The sequence below is a fragment of the Camelus dromedarius genome, chromosome 7 (assembly GCF_036321535.1).
Source record: "Camelus dromedarius isolate mCamDro1 chromosome 7, mCamDro1.pat, whole genome shotgun sequence".
Lineage (NCBI taxonomy): Eukaryota > Metazoa > Chordata > Mammalia > Artiodactyla > Camelidae > Camelus > Camelus dromedarius.
The window spans coordinates 83,684,502-83,710,954 of NC_087442.1; the positions used below are offsets into that span (position 1 = coordinate 83,684,502).

Below are 26,453 nucleotides of genomic sequence, written 5' to 3' on the forward strand. Positions count from 1 at the left end.
CTGACCAGTCCTCAAAACTAGCCAGGTCATCAAAAACAAGGCAAAGAAAAGTCTGACAAACTGTCACAGCCCAGAGCAGCCTAAGTAGACATAATGATTGAATGCTGTGTCCTGGATGGGATCCCGACACAGATAAAGGATGGACACTAGATAAAAACTAAGGAGATCTAAACTAAGTATGGACTCAAATTAGTCCTAATTATCACTACTGGTTCATTAATTATACCTTGACGAACATATCATACGAATGTAATATGTTAGTAGGGTGAACTGGCTGTGGGGCATATAGAAACTCTCTGTACTGTCTTTGTAATTTTTCTGTAAAACTAGTCTAAAATCAAAACGTTTTCTTTTTTTTTTAAATATATTTTTAAAAAGGGATAATCATTCATCATCGTACCCGCTCCCACCAAAAGGAAGCGGAAGCATGGAGTTGGGACTGGCAAAGGGAGAGAGGCAGCCCTCATCCGCTGCTGGTGAGAGCGTGAACAGGGCAGCCGCTCTGGGAGGCGTGTGTCTGTGTCGGTTCAGAGCTCCAGCAACGGTAACTCTCCCACACATAGACAGGAGGCGGGCAAACACACGCTCATGGTTCCATACCTGAAATCCCATAGGTGGGCTGACTTTCAGAATTTAGAACATTTTGAAGAAAGGCAATTTAATGCTTACACTATTAGATATTAGACCCCTCCTCAGGATCTGGAGCAGTAACACAGCATCAGACTCATTTAATGCACTAAAATATATGACCATTCACACACCGAGTATAAATATTCTATTTATAAAGAGTATAAATAGGCACATCTTGTCTGATCGGTTTTTGCCACCAAATGTGTTTGTCCCAAACTTACAAAGGGAAAAAAAAAAGACAAACACACTGGGTTTTTAGAGCTTTGGGGATTCTGAATTCCACACAAGTGACTGTGGACCTATAGCAGAAAAATAGTTGGGGACAATCTGATTGCCCACTAGCAGGGGAAGGGATAAAAACCCCATGTTCATTGACACAATGGAATGCTGTGTGGCAGTTCAAATGATTGGACTAGATCTCCATGTATCAACATGAATAAATCTAAAAAATGTATGTTGCATGAAAAAAAAACCCTCATTGCAAAAGGATTGGTCAAGTATGATATCAATTAAGAAAAATTTTTCAATGTGAAATATTATATATTGTTTACATATACAGAACTAAAGTTTCAAAACTTGCTTAAGGAGGACATATGTCAAATTCAAGAGACAGACCAGGAACAGATCACACCCATGCCATCATGTGCCACCTCCATCACAGCCATGTGTCTTATGGGTGAGAACTGGTGGCCAGAGGGTATCCTATCATGGGCACTCCTGTGAGGACAGCCTCTCTCAGGCCCTGAGGGGGCGGATGTGGCAAGGGAGCCCCCACGGGAGAACCCTCATGGCTTCTCAGGTCAGGACCAGTGAGCTTGGACAGGAGCTCAGGCTCCATCAGAGCTTCTGCCTGTTGTGTGGCCAAGAGCTCTCGAGGCCTTCTGCACTCCTGTCAGGATGTTCAAAGCCATAGTTGACATAGACGCCGCCGCCAGTGCTTATCGTGTCAGGGTGCTTTGAGCAGGGGGCCTCCTTGACCGTGATCACCTCCTCCTCCCGCTTCTGCTCCAGCACCAGAGCTGGGTTGACATCAGGCCCTGGAGAGGGACAGATACAGAGGACCACAGTCAGGGAGGCGGCATGCTGGGTGCGGGGCACAGGTGTTTGTTGCAACTGAAAAAGGCAGTTCAGGAGAGGGAGCCAAATCTTAAGCCCCTCACCTCCTCACCCCAGCCCTGGATCCATCCTACCCCCAAAAGCCAGTAGCCATTTCAGCCACCATCCACATCTAACCCCTGGCAGGAGTCTCAGTTTCCTCATCTGTAAAATGAGAATGAAAACATCACCTACCTCCAGGGCTGATAGGAGGATTACTGCACATATATTGAGCACAAGCACACCCTTCTGTAAATGTTTTCTCTAAGACTACCATTATGCTTGTTCTGGGTGTCGGGGAGAAATGCAAAAACTGCTCTCAGCTTGCCCACCCTGAGGGCCAGAGGACACTTCACCCTGGGTGCCCAGTCTAAATTTCTGTGAGGGTAGGAGGTGTGTAAATGACTGTGCTCAATAATGAGGAAGCAGAAATGTACATGTTGCTGGTAAAGGTTTAAATAGTAAAACTTTCCGGAGGGGGAAAACACTTGGCATAAACAATCAACATTCATGGACTGGACTTGCTCTGGGAAATATTGGGGGATGAGGTCAAAGACTCAGCCACAAGGAAGGTCGTCACACTGGCACTGGCAGTAACAGTGGAAAGTCAGAAATAATCTAATGTCCAGAAGCTGGGAGCTGTTTAAAGGGATCATGGCTGACCCATAGGAGACGATATATTTTCCAACTACAACTTGTTACCCATTAATGAGTCAAGAAATCAGTTTCGTAGATAACACTGGCATTTAAAAAAAAATCAACGATAGAACTGAAAGCATCAGAGGCTTCTCAGGCAGTGTTGTTTTGTGAAAGGCTTCTTCTGCTCTGCATGTCCATGTCTGTGCCTGTACACGTCACCTCTCAGTGTGGAATGTATTTCTGGCTGAAGGTCATGATTAAAAGTTCAAGAGCATGCAATGGAGAGCCATATGGCCACTGAAAGTGTCTGAAACACACATCCGACAAAGAAAGATGTTTCACATGCTAAGCGAAAAAACTGCAGCTTCCAAACTAGGAAGAACCGTGTGCTCACAATGTGGGCAGTGGCTGTCCCAGGTGAGCGGGGCTGTGAGGGTTTCTTGCATTCTGCCTGCAGCTTGGAGTCCCGCAGGAGGGGCCTGGCGGTGTCAGAGGGGCCTGGGCACTCACCCAGGAAGCTGAGGATGACCGGCAGGAAGACCAGTCCGTGCAGCATGCCCAGCAAAGTGATGAGGAGGTTGAGACGGAAGAAGAAGATCTGGATGAGCTGCGCCTTGGCCAAGCCCAGGATGAGGATGCCGGGCAGGTTGGTCATGGCCACTCCTGCGAACACCTAGGGGTCACAGGAGGGCGTCAGGCCAGGCACAGGGCAGCCTGCCGAGGGCTACATGAGGCAGCCCATCCACTCACCGCACTGCCCATGGAGATGGTGGCCTCCTTGGCCCTCTCCAGCCGGGTGGGCTTGGTGCTGATGGCAAAGGTGCGGGTGATGTGGGACACAAACTCCACAGAGATGCCCACCGCCTGTGGGGAGAGAGGGCACTTCAGCCACAAAAGGGCTGGGGCAGGGGTCTCCGCCCAGGGCAGAAGGCAGCACCTAGACTCTAGAGAGAACTGAGAGGGGTCCTGAGGCCGGCACCCCTCCTGCCCCGGAGTCCCCACCCTGCGACCAGCGGGTTACCGTGACCAGGTTGATGAGGGACACAGCATTGTAGCTGATGTCCCACAGGGCCATGAAGCCCACGGTGTCCACCAGGATCATGATGATGGAGAACAGGTTGATGAGGCCGGAGCGGACGTCCATGCCCAGCAGGAGGCAGCAGACGACGAAGGTGGGCACCAGGCAGAGGCTGAGCATGAAGAGCCCCTCGGGGATCACAGTCAGGTACTGCTCGTAGAACACGTTGGTGATCCTGCCAGAGGAGCAGAGCACAGTCACTGCTCTGCGACCCCCCACGCCCACTTCGGGGTGAGACCTCAGCTCGGGGAGGGCATGGGGGCGCCCTGGCCCAGGGGCAGCAGGTGCCTGCCTGCTGGAGTCCATCCCCAGCCTACCACCAGCCCAGCGCCCTCATCCGGGCCCACCTCCCTGCTGCCCAGAGCCTCACGTGTAGGGGAAGACCTCAAAGTCCGGATCCGTGCCTGGCACCTTCCGCAAATCAGCAGTGATGTTGGCCGCCAGCGCCCGAGCTGCCCGCAGCGCCTCCGTGAAGTCCTGCGAGTTCTTCAGCGGCTTCTGGTAGGCCATGAACCGCGAGGCTGCCAAGGTCAGAGCCCGTGCCAGGCACTCTCAGAACCCCCGACAGAGGCGCCTGGCCAGGTTTAGGGCTCTGCCGCCACCATTGGGGAATTTTAATACATTTTGAGCCAGCAGCCATGCATTTTGGTTTTGCCCCAGCCCTGCAAACTCTGCAGCTGGACCCAACGCTGTGTCCCGGCCCTGCCCTCCCGATGAACCCAAATGCTGCTCTGTATGGTCTCAAAATATGCATTGATTTCTTAAAAGTAATTTACTTTCCCAATGTACATATTCCTGGAGGACAGGACCAGAAAGGGAGACAGAAAAACAGAAACAGTTGCCTTAACAGAGCTGTGCTTTGGGGCAACCACTGCATAACTAAGTTTAATAGTCATTCATTTAACCAACTGTCCACTGCTCACATCTGGGTGTCACTTGTGCTGGAGAGGAAAGGACATGGATGGCTCCCAGATTCCATGAATGTGGTGCTGACCATGGATTTGGGGGTGGGGAGAAGGAGGCAGGGCAGACACGGTGTGAAGTCTGAGGATGTGGTGCTGGGTAGCGTGACCCCTGAGGACAGGGCCTAGGCAGTTAGGAACCCCCCCACCCCCACCCCATGAAGGAGGAAGGAGAGAAGATTTGAGATTGAGAAGCTGTTCCCTGGGACTCATGGGGCCTCCAGGGCAGCTGACTCTGGTCTTCCCCTCCAGTCAAGGCCATGCTTACCTAAAACCTCGCCATCTGAACTCAGATTCACGGAGGTGCTGTATGCTGCCAGGCCTCTGCAGGGAGGAACCCAGAGCAGGCTTAGCCAAGGATCGGGACCCCTCCGTCTGCCTGGCCCGTGGCCACCTCCAGGGGCCCCCACACTGCCTCCTGCCCCTCTACACGGCCATCCTCCCCAGTGGACCCCCCATCCTGGCCTACCCTTTGGGACATTTGATGTTGGGCGGGTCGTCCAGGAACCAGGGAAGATATTTGTGGAACTGCTCCACTGATGGCCGGACAGGCCCTGATGTGAGGCTCACGCAGGACTTCAAGCAGGCCAGGGAGCCTGCAAACAGAGCGGGGGCTCCAGCCAGCGGCACCCCCAGGGCCAGGCAGCTGCTGCTCCGCCCTCTTCTGCTCCTTTCCCATCCCGATGCCCTGGCACGCTCACTGCTGTAACAGGTATGTGTGCTCTAGAGGGATTTGCATTTGTGTCTAACTATGGGAGGAGTTCCCCTCGCAGTTATGGAAACCTCTGGACCTACAGGCATGCAAGAAAGGGAAGTTTGGGGCAGAGAAACAGCCCCCTGCGAGGCCTCCCCTCTCCACCTACAAACACAGCTGCTCAAGGGCAGGGCCGTGTGCCAACCCCAGCTGTCACTCAGGCTCCCGCAGCATGTGAGCACCAGCATGCCCCGTGAGCATGGGCACAAGTCAGGAGGGGCGTGAGTGTGTGATTGCCCAGCAGGCCAGCTGGGCGTCCACACATATGTGCAGTCCCCTACACGTGTGCTCCAAGACTGGTCCCCACCCCGACTGACCCTGCAGGAGGGCGAGAGGGGCTAAGAGATCCTCTGCCAGTCCTCTCCTTTCTCTCGCCTCAGTTTCCCCTGAGCCCGCAGAGGCCACACACTCACTGACGGTCGAGGGGCAGAACTCATCCTTATTGGGACCAAAGAGATAAAGGCGACAGCAGGTGGTCGAAGACAGCCAGTCAATGAAGTCATCCAGCCAGGAGGAGGCAGGGATGGCCAGGTAAGACCTGGGGGGCCGGGGAGAGGATGTCAGGGAACAGGACCAGACAGGCAGGCAGTAGCAGAGCCTTCTTATGGTCCAGCCCCCACTCTGGGTCTCCCCAGGCACAAGGCAGCAGGTGGGCAGCAGGGCAGGGGCAGGGAGGCAGGAAGCGGGGACTGGAGGGGAGTGGGGAGCAGATGGGTGGGCCGGGGCACTCACTCGTCAGGGAACTCAGTGGCGTACTGGATCTTCTGGGTTAAGGAGAAGTTGTTGCAGCCTGCGCTGGAGCAGATGGCGTCCATACCTTCCACACTGGAGAAGTTGTAGCCCCCAGTGGTGATAAAGTAGACCGGGGCCCCCACCTCAAAGTAACGGTTCAGAAACAGGAAATAGTCCAGCAGGTACGAGTCCTGGAATGGAGGACAGTCAGTGAGGCCAGAGCCAGACACACCCCAAGGGCCTCGCTCCAGCTTGTGCTCAAGAGATACACACACGGAGGTACAGAGGGACAGGCTCACAGAGTTACACGTACAGTTCCATTACACACACCTATGGCTGGAGGCGTACCCTCCAGAGGTACACTCTCCAAGGTACACGCATCAAGGTGTAATCACAGGTACATGTGCAGAACACACTCATGGAGGGACAAGCACAGAGCATCACATGCCACCTATCTGAATACACTCGCACACACACACACACAAACACAGAGACATGTACACACACATAATTTTACCCCTCCCTATCATCCCCAGTTTGGCACAGCCACAGTCTAACAAGCGGGACTGTGACCGGGGCCCAAATGGACGTGCACATGTGAATCTCTAAATGCACACCCTCGAAGCCACGTGCAGGGCATCTTCATGGCCTGAGCCCTTCTCCTCTAACAGAAAACCTCCAAGTGACATCAGGGAAGATGGTGGGGTAGGAAGCACCAGGATTCCATCTCCCCACCTAGAAAACAACCGCATTGGCAGAATCTGTCTGATGTAACTACTTTGGAACTTTGGGTTCTATTGAGGGTTGAAGCTTCCGGAGAAAGACTTGGATGGGAAACTGTGGTTAATTCAGATCAATTTCAGCTCTTAGCCTGGCAAGGGCTATCCATATCTTATTCTCCCAGCCCTGTGGCAGGCAGCCACGTATGACTCCCAGGAACAGCTTATACACAGCTTGCAGGGCCCAGGGTAGGACCCCATCCCTTAAATTCAGGTATTTGTGTTCTGATTAGTCATTGCTGCGTCTCATATCTGTAGTGCAGACACAGCGTCAGATGTCCTTGTAAACTTCACCACCTCAAGCTTAAGCGATTTCCAACATATCTAAAGGGCAATTTAGATATGATTTATGGTTTTTCTCTGATTTATGGTTTTTCTCCTTCGTATTTCCCTGTTTCTCCTTTTGAGAGCCAGACATTTAAGAAATGGGACATTCAAATGCAACCACAAATACAGGGGAATTTAGTCAGTTACCACACACGCCCAGAGAAAGATGCAGGCTCAGAAAAGATCTGTGAGGCTTTAACTTTACACCTCAGGCTGAACCCCAGAACAGAGACACCATCAACAATCAAATTCTCTAACAAAAAATAAATAAATAGGGAAACCCTGGGGAAGGGAGAGAATCTTATCTCTGGAGTTACTGTGGACTCAAATGTCCATTTTTCAACAACAACAACAATGAAAATCACAAAATATACAATGAATCAGAAGGATACAGCCCATACCTGGCAACAAAAATTAATCAACAGACACTGTCCCTGAGGAAGACCAGACAATGGATGTATTAGACAAAAGCTTTAAAACAACTGACTTAGAGATGCTCAAATAACTAAAATAAGATGGGGACAAAGTCAAGAACACAATGTATGAACATGATGGAATGATCAGTAAAGTGAAAACATAAAACAGAACCAAAAAGAAATTCTGGCTTTCCGGGAAAGACCACTGCCCTAAGTTTGCAGTGCTTGGTGAGTGTTCCTAACCACCTGCTTCGTCAGCTCTAAATCTGGTACTCCGTGTCCACCAACCAGCCTTTTCCCTGGGACTCATACTATTTAGAATGAGTGCTCATTCAAGATTCCAAATAACTTGATTTGGGGAGAGAAGAGAAGCCTATCCTAACTTTTCAGTTAACACATATTCAGTTAACCAAAGAAAGGACCTCCAAAGCATTAAGTATTTGGCAGGGAGATTTTGTAAAGTGAGTAATACACTAGTCTTGGAAGATAAGCCTGGACAGTTTGAAAATGGGCACAGAGTTTAACCGTAGAACTGCACCTTAAAAACCAGCAGAGTAATAGAATAGCCTGCTGCCCAGGGGAGAGCTGAAATTTTTAAGGAATTCCAGAAGACACTTGAATGAGGGCAGGTCTATATGGTTTCTTGACCTGGGAGGTCCAGAAACCCTCCAGGTTTCCTATAAATTGGAAACTTGTCATAATAACACTAAGATATTACTTGGCCTTTTTTTTTTTTTTTTACCATTCTGAAGTAAACTGGATTTTCTAACAATGAGTGGAAAACAGATGCCCAAGAGAACCCAGTTGTCTTATTAAAGAAAATCTATGTCAGTCTCTAATGTATTCATGAATTATGATAAAGATGATTATATACAAAATTCTAGGGCTGAAAAGTACAATAACTAAATAAATAATTCACTATAGGGATTCAAAAGGATATTAGCATGGTCAGAAGAAGAACTTCCAAACATGAAGACAGGACAGTTGAAATTATTAAGTGAAGAACAGAAAGAAAAAAGAATAAAGAAGAATGCATAAGGGACCTGTGGGACATCATCAAACAAAAAAACATACACATCACGGGAATCCCAGAAAGGGAAGAGAGAGAAAGAAAGAGGAAGAGAGATTATTTGAAGAAATAATGGCCAAAATTTTATAAATTTGACAGGTGTGAATATAAACATCCAGGAAGCTTAACAAACTTCGAGTAGGATAAACTCAAAAGAGACCCACACCAAGGCACATTACAATTCAACTGTTGAAAGTCAAAGACAAAGCGAGAATTTTGAGAGCAATAAGAGAGAAGCGACATCACATACAAAGGATCCCCAGTAAGATTATAAGCATAGTTCTTAAGAGAAATCTTGGAGGCCAGAAGGCAATGGGTTTGTCTATTCAAAGTGCTGAAGAGGAAAAAGCTGTCAGCCAAGAATCCTATTTCTGACAAAAATGTCCTTCCAAAATGAGGAAGAAATTAAGGCACTCCCTGATAAACAAGTGCAGAAGGAGTTTGTGGCCACAAGACCGGTCCTGCAAGAAATGCTAAAGGAAGTCCTTCAAGTTGAAATGATACGATAATAGGATATAACTCAAGGCCATATAGAGAAATAATGATCACTGGTAAAGGTAAATATGCAGAAAATTATAAAAGCTAGTTCTGTTATAACTTTGGTTTGTAACTCCATTTTCTATTTCTACATAACTTAAGATATTACTACATAAAAAAGTTTTCAGTCTATGTTTTTGGATATGCAGCGCACAAAGACGTAATTTTGTGACAGCAGTAACTGAATGGAGACGGAACAGAGCTGTACAGGAGAAGAGTTTCTAGATGCGATTCCTGTTAAGCTAGTATAAATTCAAATTAGAGTGTTATAATTTTAGGATATTTAATGTACTCTCCCTGGTAACCACAAATTAAATAGACTATACACAAAAGGAAATGATAAGGGAATTTCCATGTTTCCCTAATAAAAGTCAACTAAAGATAACAGAAGTCAAATAGAGGAAATGAGAGACAGAACAGCTATAAGGCGTATAGAAAACAAACAGCACAATGACAAAAGTGAGTCTCTCCTTATCAGTCATCACTTTAAGTGTAAATAGATTACTCTCTTCAGTAAGAAGTCATAAATTGACAGAATAGATTTTAAAAACGTGATCTGATTATACGATGTCTGTAAGAGACTCACTAGAGATCCAGAGACACCCACAGGTTGAAAGTGAAAGTATGAAAAAAGATATTCCATGCAAATAGTAACCAAAAGAGAGGTGGCTATGCTACTATCAGGTAAAATGGACTTTAAATAAGTAGAGATTACAAAAGACAAAGAAGGACATTATGTATTAATAAAAGATTCAATATAGCAAAAGTGTATATAAAGTTACTAACCTAATAGAGGACCATCATCAAAATCCATGAAGTGAAACTTGACAGAATTGAAGACAGTTATACAATAATAGTAGGAGAGTTTAATCTCCATTCTCAGTAATGAGTTAGGACACCCAGACAGAAGGTAAGTAAGGAAATAGACGACTTGAACAACATAACAAACCAACTAGATTTAACAGACATATACAGAACACCGCCCAACAACAGCGAAATACACATTCTTCTCAAATACGCATGGAATATTCTCCAGGATAAAGCAAGTGTTTGGTCATATCTTAAGTCTCAAAATTTGAAAAGATAAACATCGTATGCTGTATATTCTCTGACCACAGCTGGGTGAAATTAGAAATCAATAAATAATAGTAAATCAAGGAGGAAAACTGAACAATTCACAAACTTGTAGAAATTATATATCTTACACAACCAGTGGATCAAAGAACAAATCACAGAGGAAACTATAAAATACTTAGAGATGACTAAAAATGGAAAACAACATACCAAAGCCGTGAAATGCCATGAAAGCAGTGCTGGAGAACATTTTAGCTATAAATGTTTACATTAAAAAGAAGAAAGATCTTAAATCATCATCCTAACTATACAACTTAAGGAACCAGGGGGAAAAAAAACAACAAACTAAACACAAAGCTAGCAGGAGGAAAGAAACAATAAAGATTGGAGCAGAAATAAATAAAATAGAGGATAGGAAAACAATATAGAAAAATCAATAAAACCAAGGGTGGGTTCTTCAAAAAGATCAACAAAATTGATAAACCTTGACTTATGTTGACTAAGAAAAAAAGAAAAGACTCAAATTACTAAATACAAATTGAAAGTAGTAATGTAACTACTGATTCTACAAAAATAAAAGGAATTATACGAAGGGACTATGAACAATCATATGCCAACAAATTGGATAACCTGGATGAAATGGACAAATTCCAAGAAACACAAAGCCCACCAAGACCAAATCAAGAAGAAATAGAAAATCTGAACAGACACAAAACAAGTCAGGAGATTGAACCTGGTTTCAAAAACCAACTCGGCAGAGAAAAGCCTTGAACCTGATGGCTTCACTGTGAATTCCACCAAACACTTTGAGAAGAACGAACAACAATATTCTTCAAACTCTTCCAAGTAACTGAAGAAGAGGAAACACTTTTAGCTCATTCTATAAGGCCAGCATTGCCCTCATACCACAGCCAGACAAAGACACTACAGGAAAAGAAAAACCACAGACAAATATCCCTTATAAATACTGATGCAACAAATCCTCAACAAAATACTAGCAAATTGAATTCAACAATATATTAAAAGGATTATACACTATGACCAAGTGGGATTTATTTCCAGAATGCGAGAATGTTTCAACACATGAAAATCAGTCAATGTAATACACCACATTAATAGAATGGGGAGAAAATCACATGATCTTCTCAACTGATGTAGAAAAAACATTTGACAAAATCTCACATCCTTTTATAATTAAAAAAAAAAAAACTCAGAAAAGCAGGAATACAGGAAAGTTCCTCGACATGATAAAAGCCATATGTGAAAATTCTACAAATAATATCATATTCAATGATGCAAGACTGAAAGCATTTCCTCTAAGATTGAGAGCAATATGAGGATGCCTGCTTTCAACACTTCTATTCAGCATAGGCTGGAAGTTGTTGCCACAGCAGTTAGACAGCAAAAAGACATTAAAGGCATCTAAACTGGAAAGGAGGAAGTCAAATGATATTGGTTCATAAAATACATGACTATGTATGTGTATGTGTGTGTGTATATATACATGTATGTGTGTATATATATATGGCTTTAAAATTCCGCAAAAAAACCTGTTAGAATTAATTTTAAAAATTCAACAAAGTTGCAGGTTACAAAATCAACACACAAAAATCAGTTGTATTTCAATACATGAGCAATGAGTAATCCAAAAAGGAAATTAAGAAAACAATTTCATTTACTATAGCATCATATAATACTTAACTTCACCAAGGAGATGAAAGACTTATACACTGAAAACTATAGAACATTGCTGAAACAAATGAAAGAAAACATAAATAAATGGAAAGATCCAGTGTTCATGAGTCGGAAGACAATATTGTCAAGATGTCAATGATGCCCAAAGCAATCTGTAGATTCAGTAAAATCCCTTGCGAAATCCCAGTGATGTTTTTTGCATAAATAGAAAAATCTGTGGGGGAGGGTGTAGCTCAAGTGGTAGAGTGCATTCCTCGCATACATGAGGTCCTGGGTTCAATCCCCAGTACCTCCATCAAAAATAAACAAATAAATAAGTAAACTTAAATTACTTCCCCCTGGAAAAATAATAATATTGACAATAAATAAATAAATAAAATGGTTCAGAAAAGCTAAAAATTAAAATTAAAATTAAAATTAAAAAAAAATCCATCCCAAAATTCATATTGAAGTCTCAAAGGGACCCTAAAGAACTCAATAATCTTGGCAAAGAAGAGCAAAGGTGAAGGGCTCACACTTCCTAATTTCAAAATTTACCATGAAGATACAGTAATCAAAGCAGTGTGGTACTGGCATAAAGACAGACACATAGACCAATGGAATAGAATAGACAGCCCAGAAATAGACCCTCACACATATGGTCAAATAATTTTTGACAAGGAAGGCGAGACCATGCCCACCAACAAATGGTGCTAGGAAAACTGAATGTCTACATGAAAAAGGATGGAGTTGGGTCCTCAAAAATATACATAATTATATATAAAAATTAACCCCAAAATGGATCCCAAACCTAAACTTAAGAGTTAAAACTATAAAATTCTTGAAAGAAAACATGGGGAAAAAACCTTCAAGACATTGGATTTGACAATAATTTATTCTTGAATATGACACCAAGGCACAGTCAACATAAAGAAAAACAGACAGATTAGACTTCATGAAAATTAAAAACTTTTGTGCACCAAAGGACACTGCCAATAGAGTGAAAAAGCAACCAACAAATGAAGAAAATATTCACGTCACATATCTGATAAGGAATTAATATCCAGAATAGCTAGAGAACTCTTAAAACTCAACAACCACAAAATTCAACCTGATTCAGAAATGGGCAAAAGACTTGAATCAAGACATTTCTCCAAAGGAGATATACAAGTGGCCAATAAATACATGAAAGGATTCTTAGCATCACTAATCATTAGGGAAATGCAAATCAAAACCACAATGAGATACCACCTCATTAGGATGGCTATTACCAAGAAAGAAAGAAACAAACAAACAGAAAACAACAAGTGTTGGGGAAGATGTGGAGAAACTGGAACCCTTATTTATTGTTGATAGAAATGTAAAATGGTACAGCTACTATGGAAAACAGTATGGAGGTTACTCAAAAAATTTAAAGTATGTAAATCAACTATACTTCAATAAAAAATAAAATAAAAGCAAAAGCAAAAGAAATTAAAAATAAAATTGCCATATGATTTAGCATTACAATCTGGCTGAAACTCGCGGACATAATGCTAAGTGAAATAAGCTCATCACAAAAGGACAAATAACAGCCAATTCCACTTACACGAGGTGCCTAGAAGAGTCAAATTCAGAGACAAAGTAGAATGGTGGGTGCAGGGGCTGGGGGAGGAGGAATGAGGAGTTAGCGTTTCACAGGGACAGAGCCTCAGTTTTGCAAGAGGATAGAGCTATGGAGATGGTGACGGTTGCACCACAAGGTAAATATATTTAATGCCACTTAAAAATGGTTAAAATGGCAAATTTTATATTATGTGTATTTTACCTAAAAAAAAAACAAATTTTATAAAGTTGGAAGAAACAAATAAATTTCAAGAAAAAAATAAACAGAGGGCCTAAACTGGGTCTCAGCCTGGTCTTGTAGCCCGTTACCACCTTCTTTCTTGCTCACTGGCTTGGCCCACCAGACCCCTGATACCCATTCTGGGGGCACTAGGGACCCCCTTCTCCAGAGCTCTGTGAGCAGCCCCCAGGGCCGCTATGGGTGGCCCTTGCTGACTTTGCCACCTCATCTTGCTCCCTTTGGTGGCTCAAAGGTGCTGTCCTGGCTGTCTGCTCTCCTCCCTCCTCATCTTGCTTCCAAGGTCAGCCCCACCTGCAGATCGCTACGCAGACTACTCGTTCCAGGGCTCCTGCCAACCTCCAGACTCCTGTCACTACCCCCAGAGTGGTCCTAGATGTCCAAACTCCCATGATGCTCTCTTTTCCCAGGAGGCCCATCCAGAGCCATGGGTTCCTGGCCTCGCGTGGTTGTGAGGCCAGGGAACACGACCTGTCAACCCCACAAGCTTGCTGGCCCCGATCTGGCAGTCCCCACCCCCCACTCCTGGCTTCCAGCTCTTGGGTTCAACCCCCACTCCTCCTAACACCTGCAGTCATTCCCACACCCAGGAAATGCACGTTGGCGCGCCCCAGCCTCCCACGGGACAGAGCTGTCACCCTCGCTGCTTTCCTCCACAAATCCTACTCGTGCTCAGATGCCCCTGAACCTCCCCTCTTCCCAGGACTCTCTCAGACCCCTTGAGCCACAGAGGTCTCTCCTTCCCCAGAGCCCCCGACCCTCACTGTCTTTCAGAGGACAGTGCAGTGACGTGGGCAGCTGTGGAGCCTGGGACTGAGGATGTGGAGTGCCCAGCAGAAGGCAGGCCCTCGGCGATCCTGCCCGGATGATCATCTCCCGCGGCCAGCCCCTTGGATGCCTGGTGGTCTCCCTCATGCAGCCTGGGGTGGTGGGGAGGGGGTGCTGCACGGAGCTCCTGACCCTTCCGTGATGCGGCTTTTCCTCCCAGCTCCACGCAGTGAGCGGTCCCCCACCAAGCCCCTGGTCCATGCCACCCCACCTGCTGTATGCTGCTGGCCTTCCCCACACCCCAGGGGACAGAGGGCAGGGAAAGGAGGGCACACACTGGACCCCCCCAGCTCACCTTGGGCAGGGCCAGCTCCTGGTCCAATCCCACGCTGATGTTGCACATTAAATAGAGACTTGCTCCAAACAGGGCCAGGAAGAGCAGCACCTGGGGAGGGCACCACCGTGTGAGTCTCCATGCACAACCTCGCCCCACCATCTCCCGGTCTGGATCTGGCCGCGGTCCATGGGACACATTCTGGAGTTGGACAGACTGCAATCTCAGCCGCCCGCTGTGCTTCGGCAGCTGGACCTGGGCAAGCTCGAGACCCCTCCGACGACGGGCAAGGCGAGGGTCAAGGCTGAGCAGATCCTCCTGCCCCCTGACCCCAAGTGGTGCGAGGTCCCCCAGCTGCCCGTCTCGCCCCACTCACCACGACCACGCGGGTGACCCGGTGCAGCAGGAGCGGGGCGTAGACCTTGCGGAAGAATCGGAGCAGGAGCCCCTCGTTCTGGCTGGGCGGGGGCAGCTCCCGGGCACGTTTGCAGCAGCAGATGTCCATTCGGGAGGCCTGGAAGGAGACAGGCACTCAAAGTGGCCCCAAAACAGGGGAAAGGGTATAGCTCAAGCGGTAGAGCGCATGCTCAACGCGCAAGAGGCCCCAGGTTCAATCACCGGTACCTCCTCCAAGCAGAAATCAATGAAGAAACCTAATTACCTGCCCTTCAAAAGACAAACAATACGAGGTAGACCCAAAACCGATCCCGGGGACCACCTCCCTCCTGTGGGAGTGCCACCTTCTGCAGGTGTCCTGTGCCACCACCGCGCAATGGAGACAGGCCAGTGTGCTGTTTTCTTTGTCTTTGTTGCTACCTTGATTAAAATACCTTTGAATTTTGCACCATCGTAGAAACAATAGCTCCCTCCCTGTCAGTCTTTCATCTGTATTTTATTTCGTGACTTCGTGTACTTTAGGAGGTTTGATCATATTCTCCCCAGTTACCAAAATGAGATTACTGTTCTACGGGACATCGGGGACATTCCAGCACATGGTTCCTGCGCTCATCCCCACACTCTGAGCCTTCTCCGCAAAGTGAGGTCGAGACAGGGAAGGGGCAGGGCACAGCCATTCAAGGAACAACACAGCAATTAACATCAGGATGGCTGAGAATTCAACCCCCAGGAGGCCTTGAGGCTCAAGATGGTGGGAGATTTGACTTCCTTGAGCTTCATTACATGCCCATTGTAAGATATTAACGTGGTGAATAACATGCCCACAGGCGCCATGGCAGTCCCAAGGCTAGCCACAAAAGGTCAAAGAGTGGGAAATGGTCAACTTCCTGGGAATCCCAGCGCCTTCCCCAGGGTAGTTAGACTGGTCCTTCCGGTTATTAGCATATGAAGCTACGAAGCCCATAAAAACTGGCAACACTGCCCCTCACCACCCTTTCTGTCTCCCTCTTCAGAGACAGCCCGCACTCTGTCTGTGGAGTGTGTACCTACTTTTACTCTAATCTGTGCACCCAACCCCCACACCTCATGGCCTTTCTTTTGCCTTTTGATGTATCCCTCTAAATAAATCTACCTTTACTCAGCTGTGGCTCGCTCTTGAATTCTTTCCTGCGCGAAGCCAAGGACCCACACTTGGCGGGACACGTCCTGGGGGCTCAACCAACACCTGAGACACGGCCCTCCTTCACGCCCCACATCTGTTTTTCCCGCATCAAGGTCACACTATCCCTGGCCAAGAGGGAGCTGAGGGCAGATCCACAGATGCTCCACTGCCCCTACCTCCTGTCTCCTGCTGTCGAGGGAGAGCAGGGCCACGAAGGCCGACATCTGCAGCAGGAAGTCCAGAAGCACCGCAAAGCCGGAGGTCAAGGCGAAGGTCCGCACAGCTGGCATGGGGGTCAGGGCTCCTGGAGGCGTGGGGGGTGGCAGGGGTGAACCTCAGGGCCTGCTCAGATGGGTGCAGAGGAAAGGGGGCTGCCTGCACTCACTGCCCCCAAGGACTCCCAGTGCCGGGTGGGGACGGGCTGCCCAGGCTCACCTAGGAAGAAGCAGACGGCCTCGGAGAGGCTGCAGAGCAACATGCTGGGGGCCACTCTGCCCAGGGCTCTGCCGATGTGGGCCTCCCGCTCCTCCCCAGGCCTCCGAGGCAGCCTCTGTGTGGGGACGCCAGGGCCAAGGTCAAGATCTGGCCAAGGGCTCTGTCCCTCGCAGGCCAGCAGGGAGCTCCTCTTGCTCCCCTAGGCACAGCCATCACCTGGACACCCAGCAGGGCCTGAAGAACTGGCCCCACCTTCCCCACTTGGGAGCAGATCCTGCTAACAGTCTGTTCTGCCACATCTTCCACTTCTGAAGATATGGCCCAGAGAAATGCTCAGCATGTTTTGGAATGTTCATACCATCCTTACTCTGACACATCACTGGAACAGGAGAGGCTAAATAGATTCTGACTTGTGCTTCCGTGGAATGTTACTTAGAAGAACAAAGACAGAGGTGGCTCTGTGTTCTCTGTGTGTGACCGTCTTACGAGATAGCATGTGGGGCAGATTGGGAGCAAGTTCAGGTGATAAATGCAGTATGTGTGCAGATAAATAAAGCCAAAGCTACAGGAATTGTACACACGGACGTTAGTGCGGAGGAAGAGGCTGCGGGAAGCCCAGCAGACCCACGCAGGGCTGCGCCCGGGCGTGGAGTGGGGGTTGGGGGCCTGCAGAGCTCCTGCCATCTCACCTGGTACTCGAGAACAAAGATGAAGATGTTGTCGGCCCCCACGGCCAGCACCAGGAAAGGCACCACTTGCAGGATCACCAGTGAGGAGGGGATTCCCAGGTAGGAGAAGAAGCCCATGGAGGCCACGACTGCTCCCAGCACCACGGCCACGCCGCCCAGGCCCAGCGTGGCCTTGGAGTCCACCTGCGATGGGACCAGGCTCAGCCCCCCGGCTGCAGGGCTGCCCGACGCGCCCCCAGCCCGAGTTAGAGGAGGGGGTGGGCAGGCTTGCTCCCTGCCTCTGCATTTTGGTAGCTCTGCAGAGTAGTCCTCCCAAGAGGCCCCCATGAGCCTGCCCCTTCTTCCTCGAGAGCACATTGTAAGACAATTTAAATATTAGCCTTGCATTTGCATAAGTAGGGGCGTGGTCAGGGAGCGTAAGGAAAACTCGCGTAATCTTTTCAAAGAGAACACTTCAGGCAGCATCACCCTTTGGGGAAGCCACTCTGAGCGGGGTCCATGGAAGGCAGGTTGGGAAGGTTCTAGAGGCCGTGATGGGTCAGCGCACCCTCGCTGTGCCCCTCCCGCATCTCACCGGTACTCGGCGCCAGCTGGAGTAGCTGCCCAGGGCCAGAGAGATGTACAGAAAGATGACAAGGTAGCTGACCGCGAAGATGGGCAGGTCCTCAGCTGTGGTGCTGTTGATCTCATCCTCCAAGGAGCGCTGTGGACACACACCAACCAGCCCCACTGACCCAAGAACGACTCACTGTGGACCCCGGCAAGGCTGCAAGAACGGCTGTCACCTCACCCCCTTCTCCTGGGCAGGCGGCCGCTGGCCCAGGGTCACTCAGAAGGCGCGAGGGCAGGATGGGGACACAGGATCCCACCCAAAGCCACCTGAACTGTCTCCCCAGAGCCCGAGATCCTGCAGCCCCTACCTCGGCCATGAACGTGACCTGGAACACACCAGCCGTCCGACGCTGGAAGGCTCGCATCTCCTCCAAGAAGCCCTTCTCCCAGAGCTTAGCCTGGGCCAGTCGAGGGTCCCCAGAAGGGTAATTGTTGATGGAGAAGGTCATGATCAGGGCCTCTGCCTCAGAATAGTCCTTCCCTGGAAGGAGAACGGCTCAGCTACCCTCCAACAGCACCTCTGCTTCCCTCCACAGACTCCAGCCTCACCCCTGTTTCCCCTCCTGCCTCCAGCCAGACCCCTGCCTGTCCTCCCCAACTCTCCTCCTCCAAGTCCTTGTCTCATGCTACATCCCACTTCCCTCTCTCAGCCAAAGGCAAAGCCGGTGGGCCCAGGCACAAAATCAGAGAATTTGAGCAGGGCTGGGAGAAGATGGAGAAGGTGGCAGAGAAAGGAACTAGGATGGGCAGGTCCGTGGACCCCCAGGAGTCCCCCAGCAGCGTAGCCAACCCCAGGCAGTGGGAAAGCCCACCACCACTCCCGCCCTCCTGCCCATTACTCCTGCCTCGTATTTCCCCTCGTTGGCTTCCCAGGGGGCACCTGGCTTACCTTTGTAGCCCCCCACGGCAAGGAAAGGGAAGATGGGTGCACCGTAGTCAGCCATGCAGCTCAGGGCCAGGGCTGTGCCATCTTTGAAGGTGAGTGGGGCGCTGGAGGGAGAGGAAAGGAACTTTCCTGAGGCCACTCCCATCACCACGGCCCCAGCACCCACCCCAGGGCCCCAGCCCCATTGCCTGACCACGTAGTCAGATCATTTCTCCTGACCAAATCTCACTTGGCCCAATCCAGCGTGAACTGGAGCTCCCTGACCAGGGCCAAGGAGCTCTGTCTTTCCACTCACTCCAGACTGACCCTCCCAGCTCCACCATCATCTCCTCCCAGAGAGGGCAGGTGGGTGAGCATCGTACGTGCTTCCCCGGGGTGGGGGCCAGAGTCTGGCACAAGCCCCCAAGTCCTAACCACCAACCGCCAACAGAGCCTCACAGGCCTCATGCTGCCCTCCGCCTCCTCCTCCTCCCTCCAGCCCAGAACCCTCCAGGCCTTGAACTTAGAAGTCTTTCTTTGCTGTGGACAGCTTACCAGCCCTGAAACCTTGGACAAGTCTCCAGGCCCTCAACTGAGCCCTTTCTGCAAACACATCATCGTGAGTGAGCGCATCCATCAGTCACCAGCTGTCTGGGAGTGCTGATTGGCGTGTGACCTTGAGCAGCTCACCATACCCTTCTGAGCCTCAGTTTTCCTGTCTCTGAAATGGGGATAATCGGGCCACCCAAGAGTTGTTGTGAGCACCCAAGATCAAAATAAAGCCAACTCGAGGCCTGGAAACCTGGGGTCAGAGCTTCCGCCCTGACCTGCCAGTTCTGAAGGCCAGCTCTGGAGCCAAGGCACAGACAAGGAGGCAGCCCAGACTTGGTTAATCTGAAGGGTGGGAGCCCTGGCTCTCTCATCTAATCCAGGGGTTCTCACTGTGGCCTGGGGGCCTCGGGAACCCTGGAGATCCTCTCAAGGGCCTGCAAGGTCAAAGCTATTTCCATAATAACACTAAGATGCTGTTTGCCGTTTTTACCCTCCTTCCAGGCTAAGGAGTACAGAAAGTTCACTGCCATGGCTTCAAATTTCATATTGCAGCTAACATTTAAGAAAAGATCTTAATCTTGCTGTGTTTTGGTGAAGTATCAAAGAAAACCCACAATTATTTGGAAAGGCTATTACAAAGCTCCTCCCTTTTCTGGCTACGTGCGTGCAGCCAAGCATTTTCACTGCGGTTCAACCAACAGGCCAAATGCAGAACCAGATGCCAGAATCCAGCATCTCTTCTAAGCAAGATGCTAAAGAGATTTGCAAAGATGCAAAACAATGCTACTCTTATCACTTATTTTTTGTTTGGAAATACAGTTATTTCCCCCAAAAATATGCTATTTGTGTCAACATATAATGGGCTTTTTTTTTTAAGAATTAATAAATATTTTGGAATTTCTCAGATTTTCTGCCTCACGTCAATGTCGGTAGATACAACCTCTATCTAAACAAGAGCTCTCTGGGTTCCTTGGTCTTTTCTCAGAGTGGGAAGAGGCCGTGAAACCAGGCGTTGGAGGACCTCAGAGAGCCTTGACGCCTGTGAACCTGCCCTACTCCAAACTCAGAAGCTCTTGGACCTTCCCTCTTGGCCCCACAGCACAGAAGCTTCATTGGCATCCTGTTTGCACCACAGCAAAGTGGATGCAGCCAGGGACCGAACCCTAAAGAACATGAGGGTGTGTGGCTGAGGCCTGCCCAGGGCACCTGGCCCAGGCGAGCAGGACCTGAGACACGCCTCAGCCCCTGCCTTGGCCCAGGGCACCCCATGGGCTACCTATGGCCCTGCTGACCTGCACCCAGGCCAGAACAGAAGCAAAAAGTAAAACAACGAAGCAGACCCGTGAGCAGGGCCATCAGATTGCTCCGTAACACTTAAACCAAGAACACACAAGGATGAGCCCAGCTATGTCAGGAGCGCTGCTAGAAGAGCATATGGAGGCTGTGACGGTCCTGTGCAAATCGGCTACAGTGAGCGAGCATGCACCCCATTGAGGGAGTGGGGGCCCGAGAAGGAACGTGGGGAGAAATGACACATCACAGCCCCTGTGATCAAGACGCGGTGCCACACAGGGGCCCTCAGGCTGGGCTGTGTACCTGGCCTGGGCTCCAGGAGGCCCACGCCGCCCCCCAGCCCTGCACCCTCGAGCACTCACTTGACGCAGTAGAGAAAGTGGTCCCTCCAGTCCACCTGCGCGGTCTGCCCTGACAGCGTCTGGTTGGCCGTGAGCAGCAGGCGCGTGTGGTTGCTCTGGAAATACTGCACGAGACTGTTGATGCAGCAGTCGGAGAGACTGGTGTTGTGCGGGTTGAGGGGGGCGTAGCAGATGTCCTGCAGGGAGATGTTGCGTTGCTCCTCCGGCGCCCACACCTGGAGGTGCCGCAGCTTCTCCTGGAGATCCAGCAGCTCCAGCAGCAGGTCGGTGGACAGGATCCCACTGAAGTTCTTGGGCCCCAGCAGCAGGGAGTTGTACCTGTAGCTGGGCCGGTTAGGTGCCGTCAGGAACACCTGGTTGGTTCGAAAGAAGGGCCCGAAATACTTGTCGTGGAATGCCTTCTCCTTCCGGGCTTGGCTGTTGGGGGCCGACCACAGCTCCACAGGGTCCGTGGTCAGTTCTATAAAAGCCAGTCCCCCTGCCAGACACACTACCACGACGATGGACACCACCAGGATGGTCAGTGGCCATGAGGCCACCCATGTGCCCCAGCACTGGAAGCACTGGCTAAGGAAGGTGTGGGTGGAGAGGCTGAGCCTGTTGGCGAAGCTGATGTCTGCCTTGTGGTCTGGCGTCTTGCCCTTGCCCTTGCCCTTGTCATTGCCCTGGCCCTTGCCCCTGCAGGAGGCCAGGTGAGGCCGCACGAGGAAGACAGTGAGCAAGGCGAGGGCGGAGCAGAGGATGATGATGAGGACCAGGCTACCTGCCATCCGGCCCAGGTAGAAGGTGGAGTCCAGGGCCTTGGGCTGGGCGATGACGGGACAGGAGGCAGCGCAGTCCTGACAGGAACAGGCCGATGTGCCATCCCCCTGGGACTGGTTGCAGGGCACAACCTCCCCATTCAGAGGCTGTATCACGCTCCCTACGGCCTGGCTAGGCTCCCACAGGTGGAAGGCGATGTCCAGGGGTGCCAGGCCGTTCCCCGTGTCCCCCTGGAAATTGAGCCAGCGCTGGGCATTGCAGAGGGCGGAGCCGTAGACACCGCACATGGAGCCCACGGCCAGCGCGGCAGCTGCGGGGATGCGCACCCGGCTGCAGGAGTCGTAGGTCTGCTCGGCGAAGCTGCGCTGGTAGAAGGCCTCATAGGCCACCACCGCCCGGAGCTGGCTGTCCCCCTGCTCCACCACGCGGGTCACGTTGATGAAGAGGCTCTGGTTGGGGCTGCAGGTGTTGTGGCAATGCAGGCTCACGAAGTTGTCAGAGCAGGAGGGGCAGCGGGTGAGGAGGGCCTTGGTGATGCTCAGGCTCGAGTCCAGGGACATCAGCTGCTTGGGGGAGCAGCAGGCATAGGTGGTGTTGGGGCCGGTGTAGAGGCGGGGACAGATGCTCTGTAGGAGGACCAGGTGGTCCCCCGTGACATGGCGAGCAGGCGTGTTGGACAGGCAGGACACATTGGACAGTGAAGCCAGGCTCCCGGACAGCTCCGGGTTCTTCCCGCACTCGTCATAGAAGGCGCAGTAGTGGGCCTGGTGTATGGGCGTGTACAGCTCGCTCTGGGCCTGCGGAGCAGGACAGCGTCACCACGCGCCCCAGCGCACACAGCACCTCCCAGTAACTGACGAGGCAGCGGGCAGCCAGGGAAGGTGCAGGGTCAGGAAGGACGTGGCGGAGGGGCGGGGGAGGTGGGCAGGCCGGGCATCTCCATGATGCCGGGGGGCCCGGGGAGAACATTGGGGGAGATGGGGTGCCGGAGCGGCACATGGGGCTCCTGGAGGAGTCTGCGAGTGATGGACGGATGGTTGCAGCCAAGCCTTCACCCTGGGTGACAGGGTCACTGACGAGAGGGGACCCGACAGATCCGTATTTAGCAGGGTCACACCGGAGAGTAAGGAGACAATTGGTGAGAACAGGGCCGCCTAGGAGACCCCAGAGGCCACTGTGTGGTCCTGCTGAGAAACAACGGCCCCCGGATGGGTCGAGGGCCGACTCCATGAGGCCGTGTGGATGCCAGGCTCTGCTGCACACCATGGCAGTCGGCTGCCACCATGCCCAAGCTGCAGGTCACACCTAGGGACCCAGGGCCCCTCCTCCCCGGGCAGAGCTTCCCCTGCCCTCACCTGCTGGGGGCCAAAGCCTTTATCCACCTCCCCAGATGTGCAAATGAGCAAGAAACGTGAGAGGCAAGAGCCCCAACCTCCTCCCAACCCTAGATGCTAAATCCTCATTAGGTGATTCTCCCCTGGAATCCACCCCACCGCACTCAGGACTGGATCCCCCTTCAACCTCCCACCAGCCAGCCATCTCAGGCCAGGACGTCCCCAGAAGACCAGGGACGGGAGGCCCTGGTCACACCCGGTCCAGCTGCCCCTCCCCAACCCTGTGACCCTCTAACCCCGTGACCTGGAGACTTGGGCAGCCCAGGACCCTCGACCCCCACCCCTCCTCTAGGGAGCCTGGGGTCCCTCATCTGTCCGAAGACCATCCCCCAGACCCCAGGCCCTCCCTCACTGTCGCCAAACAGCTCGCTGCCCAGTACCCTCGATGAGGGACAGCAGAGGAGTTGACAGAGGCCCTGGGACTCACCGAGTGCAGGAGCAGGGCCCAGAGCAGCCAGTCCTTCAGGCCGGCCACTACCATCCTGGCACTGGGAAGGGGTCAGAGGGTAAGTGAGGCCAGGTCTTGGGGACAACCAGAGACAACCAAGGGCTGGCTCCTGGCAATACAGAGCTCACTTAGGCAGTACATATACTAAAACTGGGGACACAGTGCCAGGCAGCCTCCCTACCAGGCACAGCATCGCCTGATTGTGTTGAGGACCAATGGGGCTGAGCCCTGCACCTCCCGGGGCTCCAAGCTCGTTAATGATCCACTTCCCTGTCCCTCCCACCTTTGGCCCCACCTTCTCAGATGAGCCTCCAGGGGTCTCCCCTTTATCCACTTCCCAATGTGACTAACCCCAGAGAGCTGAGTGAGCCAGAGATCGACAGTGAGCTCCCCACATGGCCTCTGCGGCAGGAAGTACCAGCCCGGGGAGACTTGGGAGACAGGGAGACATGGGTGGGCCTGGGCGCTGGCCCTCTGGACCTCAACTTGCCCCCTCCCCATGACCCCCAGCCTCAGATCTCTGCTCTCCCCACTCCCCTCTTGGGTCCAGGCCAGCTCTGGCTGGGACACACCTTTGCTCTGTCATCCTTAGCAACAGTTGTTAATTAATATTAACAACCCGATAACAGAGGGGACAGTTAGAGGTGGAGTGACGCAGCAGGGACAGCAGTCTCCTCCTCTGGGTGGAGGGGGGAACCAGCTCACTGGGGTCTGACGGTGCAGAGACTCCGGATGTGAGAACCTTAGCCTCACTCTTCACCAATCCCTTATGTCCCTGCCAGGGTCAGTCCCCACCAACCAGGGAAGTGCTGCGTGTCTGGGAGTCCCAGGCGAGCAGCCCCGCCTCCCCACAGCCCAGGTGCACTGCACTCACCTTCTGCTCCGTCCAGATAGGAATCTCCGAGGCCTCCCTTGGGCTCTCCCTACCACCAGAATGGGCCAGACCTTGGCCCCTATGCCAAGGCTGAGCTGATAAGGGCAGCCCACAGGGAATATCTCTCATGTGGCCACCTGCCAAAGGCAGCTAGCTACAGGAAGGCAACTGCTATCTCCCTGGTGTGGTGTTTGTTTCATGGACCCTGGCCTGACTCAGAAGGAGTCACCTAACACATGCGGGGGAAGAGAGAAGCCGAGAGGATGGGAGCCAGACGCCAGTGGGGGATGCCAGGGCAGGCTCAGGCAGACCCCTGGGCCCTGAGTCAGCCGTGTTCGAGAGGAGAGTCAGCAGCCCAGGGCCTGCCTGTGTGCAGTGACCCCCACTGGGCACCTTCCAGCCCCGCCCCCGTATGCCCTGGCCGGCACATGCTAAGACTCCAGCCCACACTTAGGATCTCTGCCCCATCTCCGGATGTCTTCCCCCAGAAGCAGACCCTGAGCAGGAATGCCAGTGCAAATCGTTCATTTGGAAGGTGACCCCAGATGGCACTGGAAGGCAGCAGGGATGAGCCAGGGGATGGAAGCAACCAGAGCACACTGAAGAGTGGGCTCCGGCTGGGGCACCTGCAGGCTCACAGGGAACCTCCAGGACATAGGGGAACGTGTCCCACAGGGTCCCTTACAGGGAACTGGGGTGCAGCGTGCTTACCCATCATCTCTTTCGGTTGCTGGTTGAGGACACTGCCTGCAGCTTCATCCCCAAGCCCCCTGGGACGTGTGGAGCCGGGTCCCTGCTGCAGGGCCCCCAGGGACACCACTCTGACCTAGTCTGTTCCCAGGGGAGGCGCACAGAGATGGAGCCCAGATGTGGGGTTTCTGGGGTCTTCTCTGAAACACGCACAGGATGAGAGCAGCAACATCCAACTCGGGGTAAAAGAGGAAAACTCTCAGCCACAGTCTCATTATCTGGCTCCCCTTGCTTTTGGGGTCCCCAAGGCCACGCCCCAGGCACAGACTTCAGTTGTAAGCACTTCAGTTGTAAGTATACATACACCCTTTTTTTTTTTAATTTTAGAACTTGTCAAATAAGGAAGCTGTCGATTTGAAGAGGAGGGGAAAAGGAAGTTTATTTTTAAAAATAACTTCTACAGGAAAACAGCCAAAAAAGGCGTCTAATGCACATTCTGCCTCCCCTCCCACAGGAAGGAAGGGGTTGGAAAGACACCCTGGGAGACCTGGTGCTGACCTGGGAGGGCTCTGCCCACGCTCCGAGTTCCTGAATTCTACACCTCATCGCACGTACAAGGTGCCACTTGAAACGTGTATCAAAACCCTTCAGCCAAAAGCAGTTTTCCAAAACTGAAGACCCATGGAGAGATGCCCTTAGACAGCTTCCAACCGTGGAATGCCCACGCTGACCTTGGTCCCTGTGGGAGGAACGCGGGGGGTCCGTGCTTAGACCACCCACCATGGAGCCACCCCGTGAAGGCACTGAGCAGGAGCAGGAAGACACAAGTGCCCCTCCAAGGAAGCGTTTATGTTACGGCTCATTTAGTGTTGTTCTCCGATCACGAGATCGAGGATGATCAATCGAACTTAACTTACAATTAATATTCAGGCATGACAATGGAAAACACTTATAAGAACTGCTGTTTTCATGTTTAGTAACTTTAAAAAAAAATCACCAGCTTTTATAGAAATGCCTTCCAAACGATGATCAGCAGCTATAAAACACTGGGGAGCTCCCCAGGAGGGGCTGCTGTGTCCACTCAGGTATCCCACTTTATCTCCTGACTTTTAACACAGACTCAATACTTCCTTCACTCTCTGACTAGCACGCCTGTCACTGGGCTGTGTCCCACAGAGAGATTGATCATTACTGTCCTAGTGACAAAG

At 51.1% G+C, this 26,453-nt stretch overlaps 2 protein-coding genes across 3 annotated transcripts in view; one reads left to right on the forward strand and one right to left on the reverse strand.

Annotated features, from left to right (window-relative positions):
* Positions 1-26,453, forward strand: part of OGDH (oxoglutarate dehydrogenase) — a 349,301-nt gene that overhangs the window by 204,556 nt on the left and 118,292 nt on the right. The window lies entirely within an intron of this gene.
* On the reverse strand, positions 814-25,491 carry NPC1L1 (NPC1 like intracellular cholesterol transporter 1). Of its 2 annotated transcripts, none has more exons than XM_064487730.1 (19): positions 25,267-25,491; positions 21,078-22,636; positions 18,895-18,995; positions 18,314-18,486; positions 17,968-18,096; positions 17,394-17,576; positions 16,705-16,819; positions 16,446-16,573; positions 15,088-15,225; positions 14,733-14,822; positions 5,891-6,081; positions 5,572-5,696; positions 4,874-5,000; positions 4,673-4,728; positions 3,813-3,963; positions 3,386-3,617; positions 3,115-3,228; positions 2,875-3,037; positions 814-1,667 (listed from the first exon to the last, which is right to left on the reverse strand). In XM_064487730.1, the coding sequence occupies exons 2-19, from the start codon at positions 22,397-22,399 to the stop codon at positions 1,468-1,470; spliced, it is 3,738 nt and encodes a 1,245-aa protein (XP_064343800.1). In that variant the 5' UTR covers positions 22,400-22,636; positions 25,267-25,491; the 3' UTR covers positions 814-1,467. The 2 variants fall into 2 exon arrangements, with proteins under 2 accessions (XP_064343800.1, XP_010982316.2); XM_010984014.3 differs by lacking the exon at positions 25,267-25,491 and adding an exon at positions 23,661-24,038.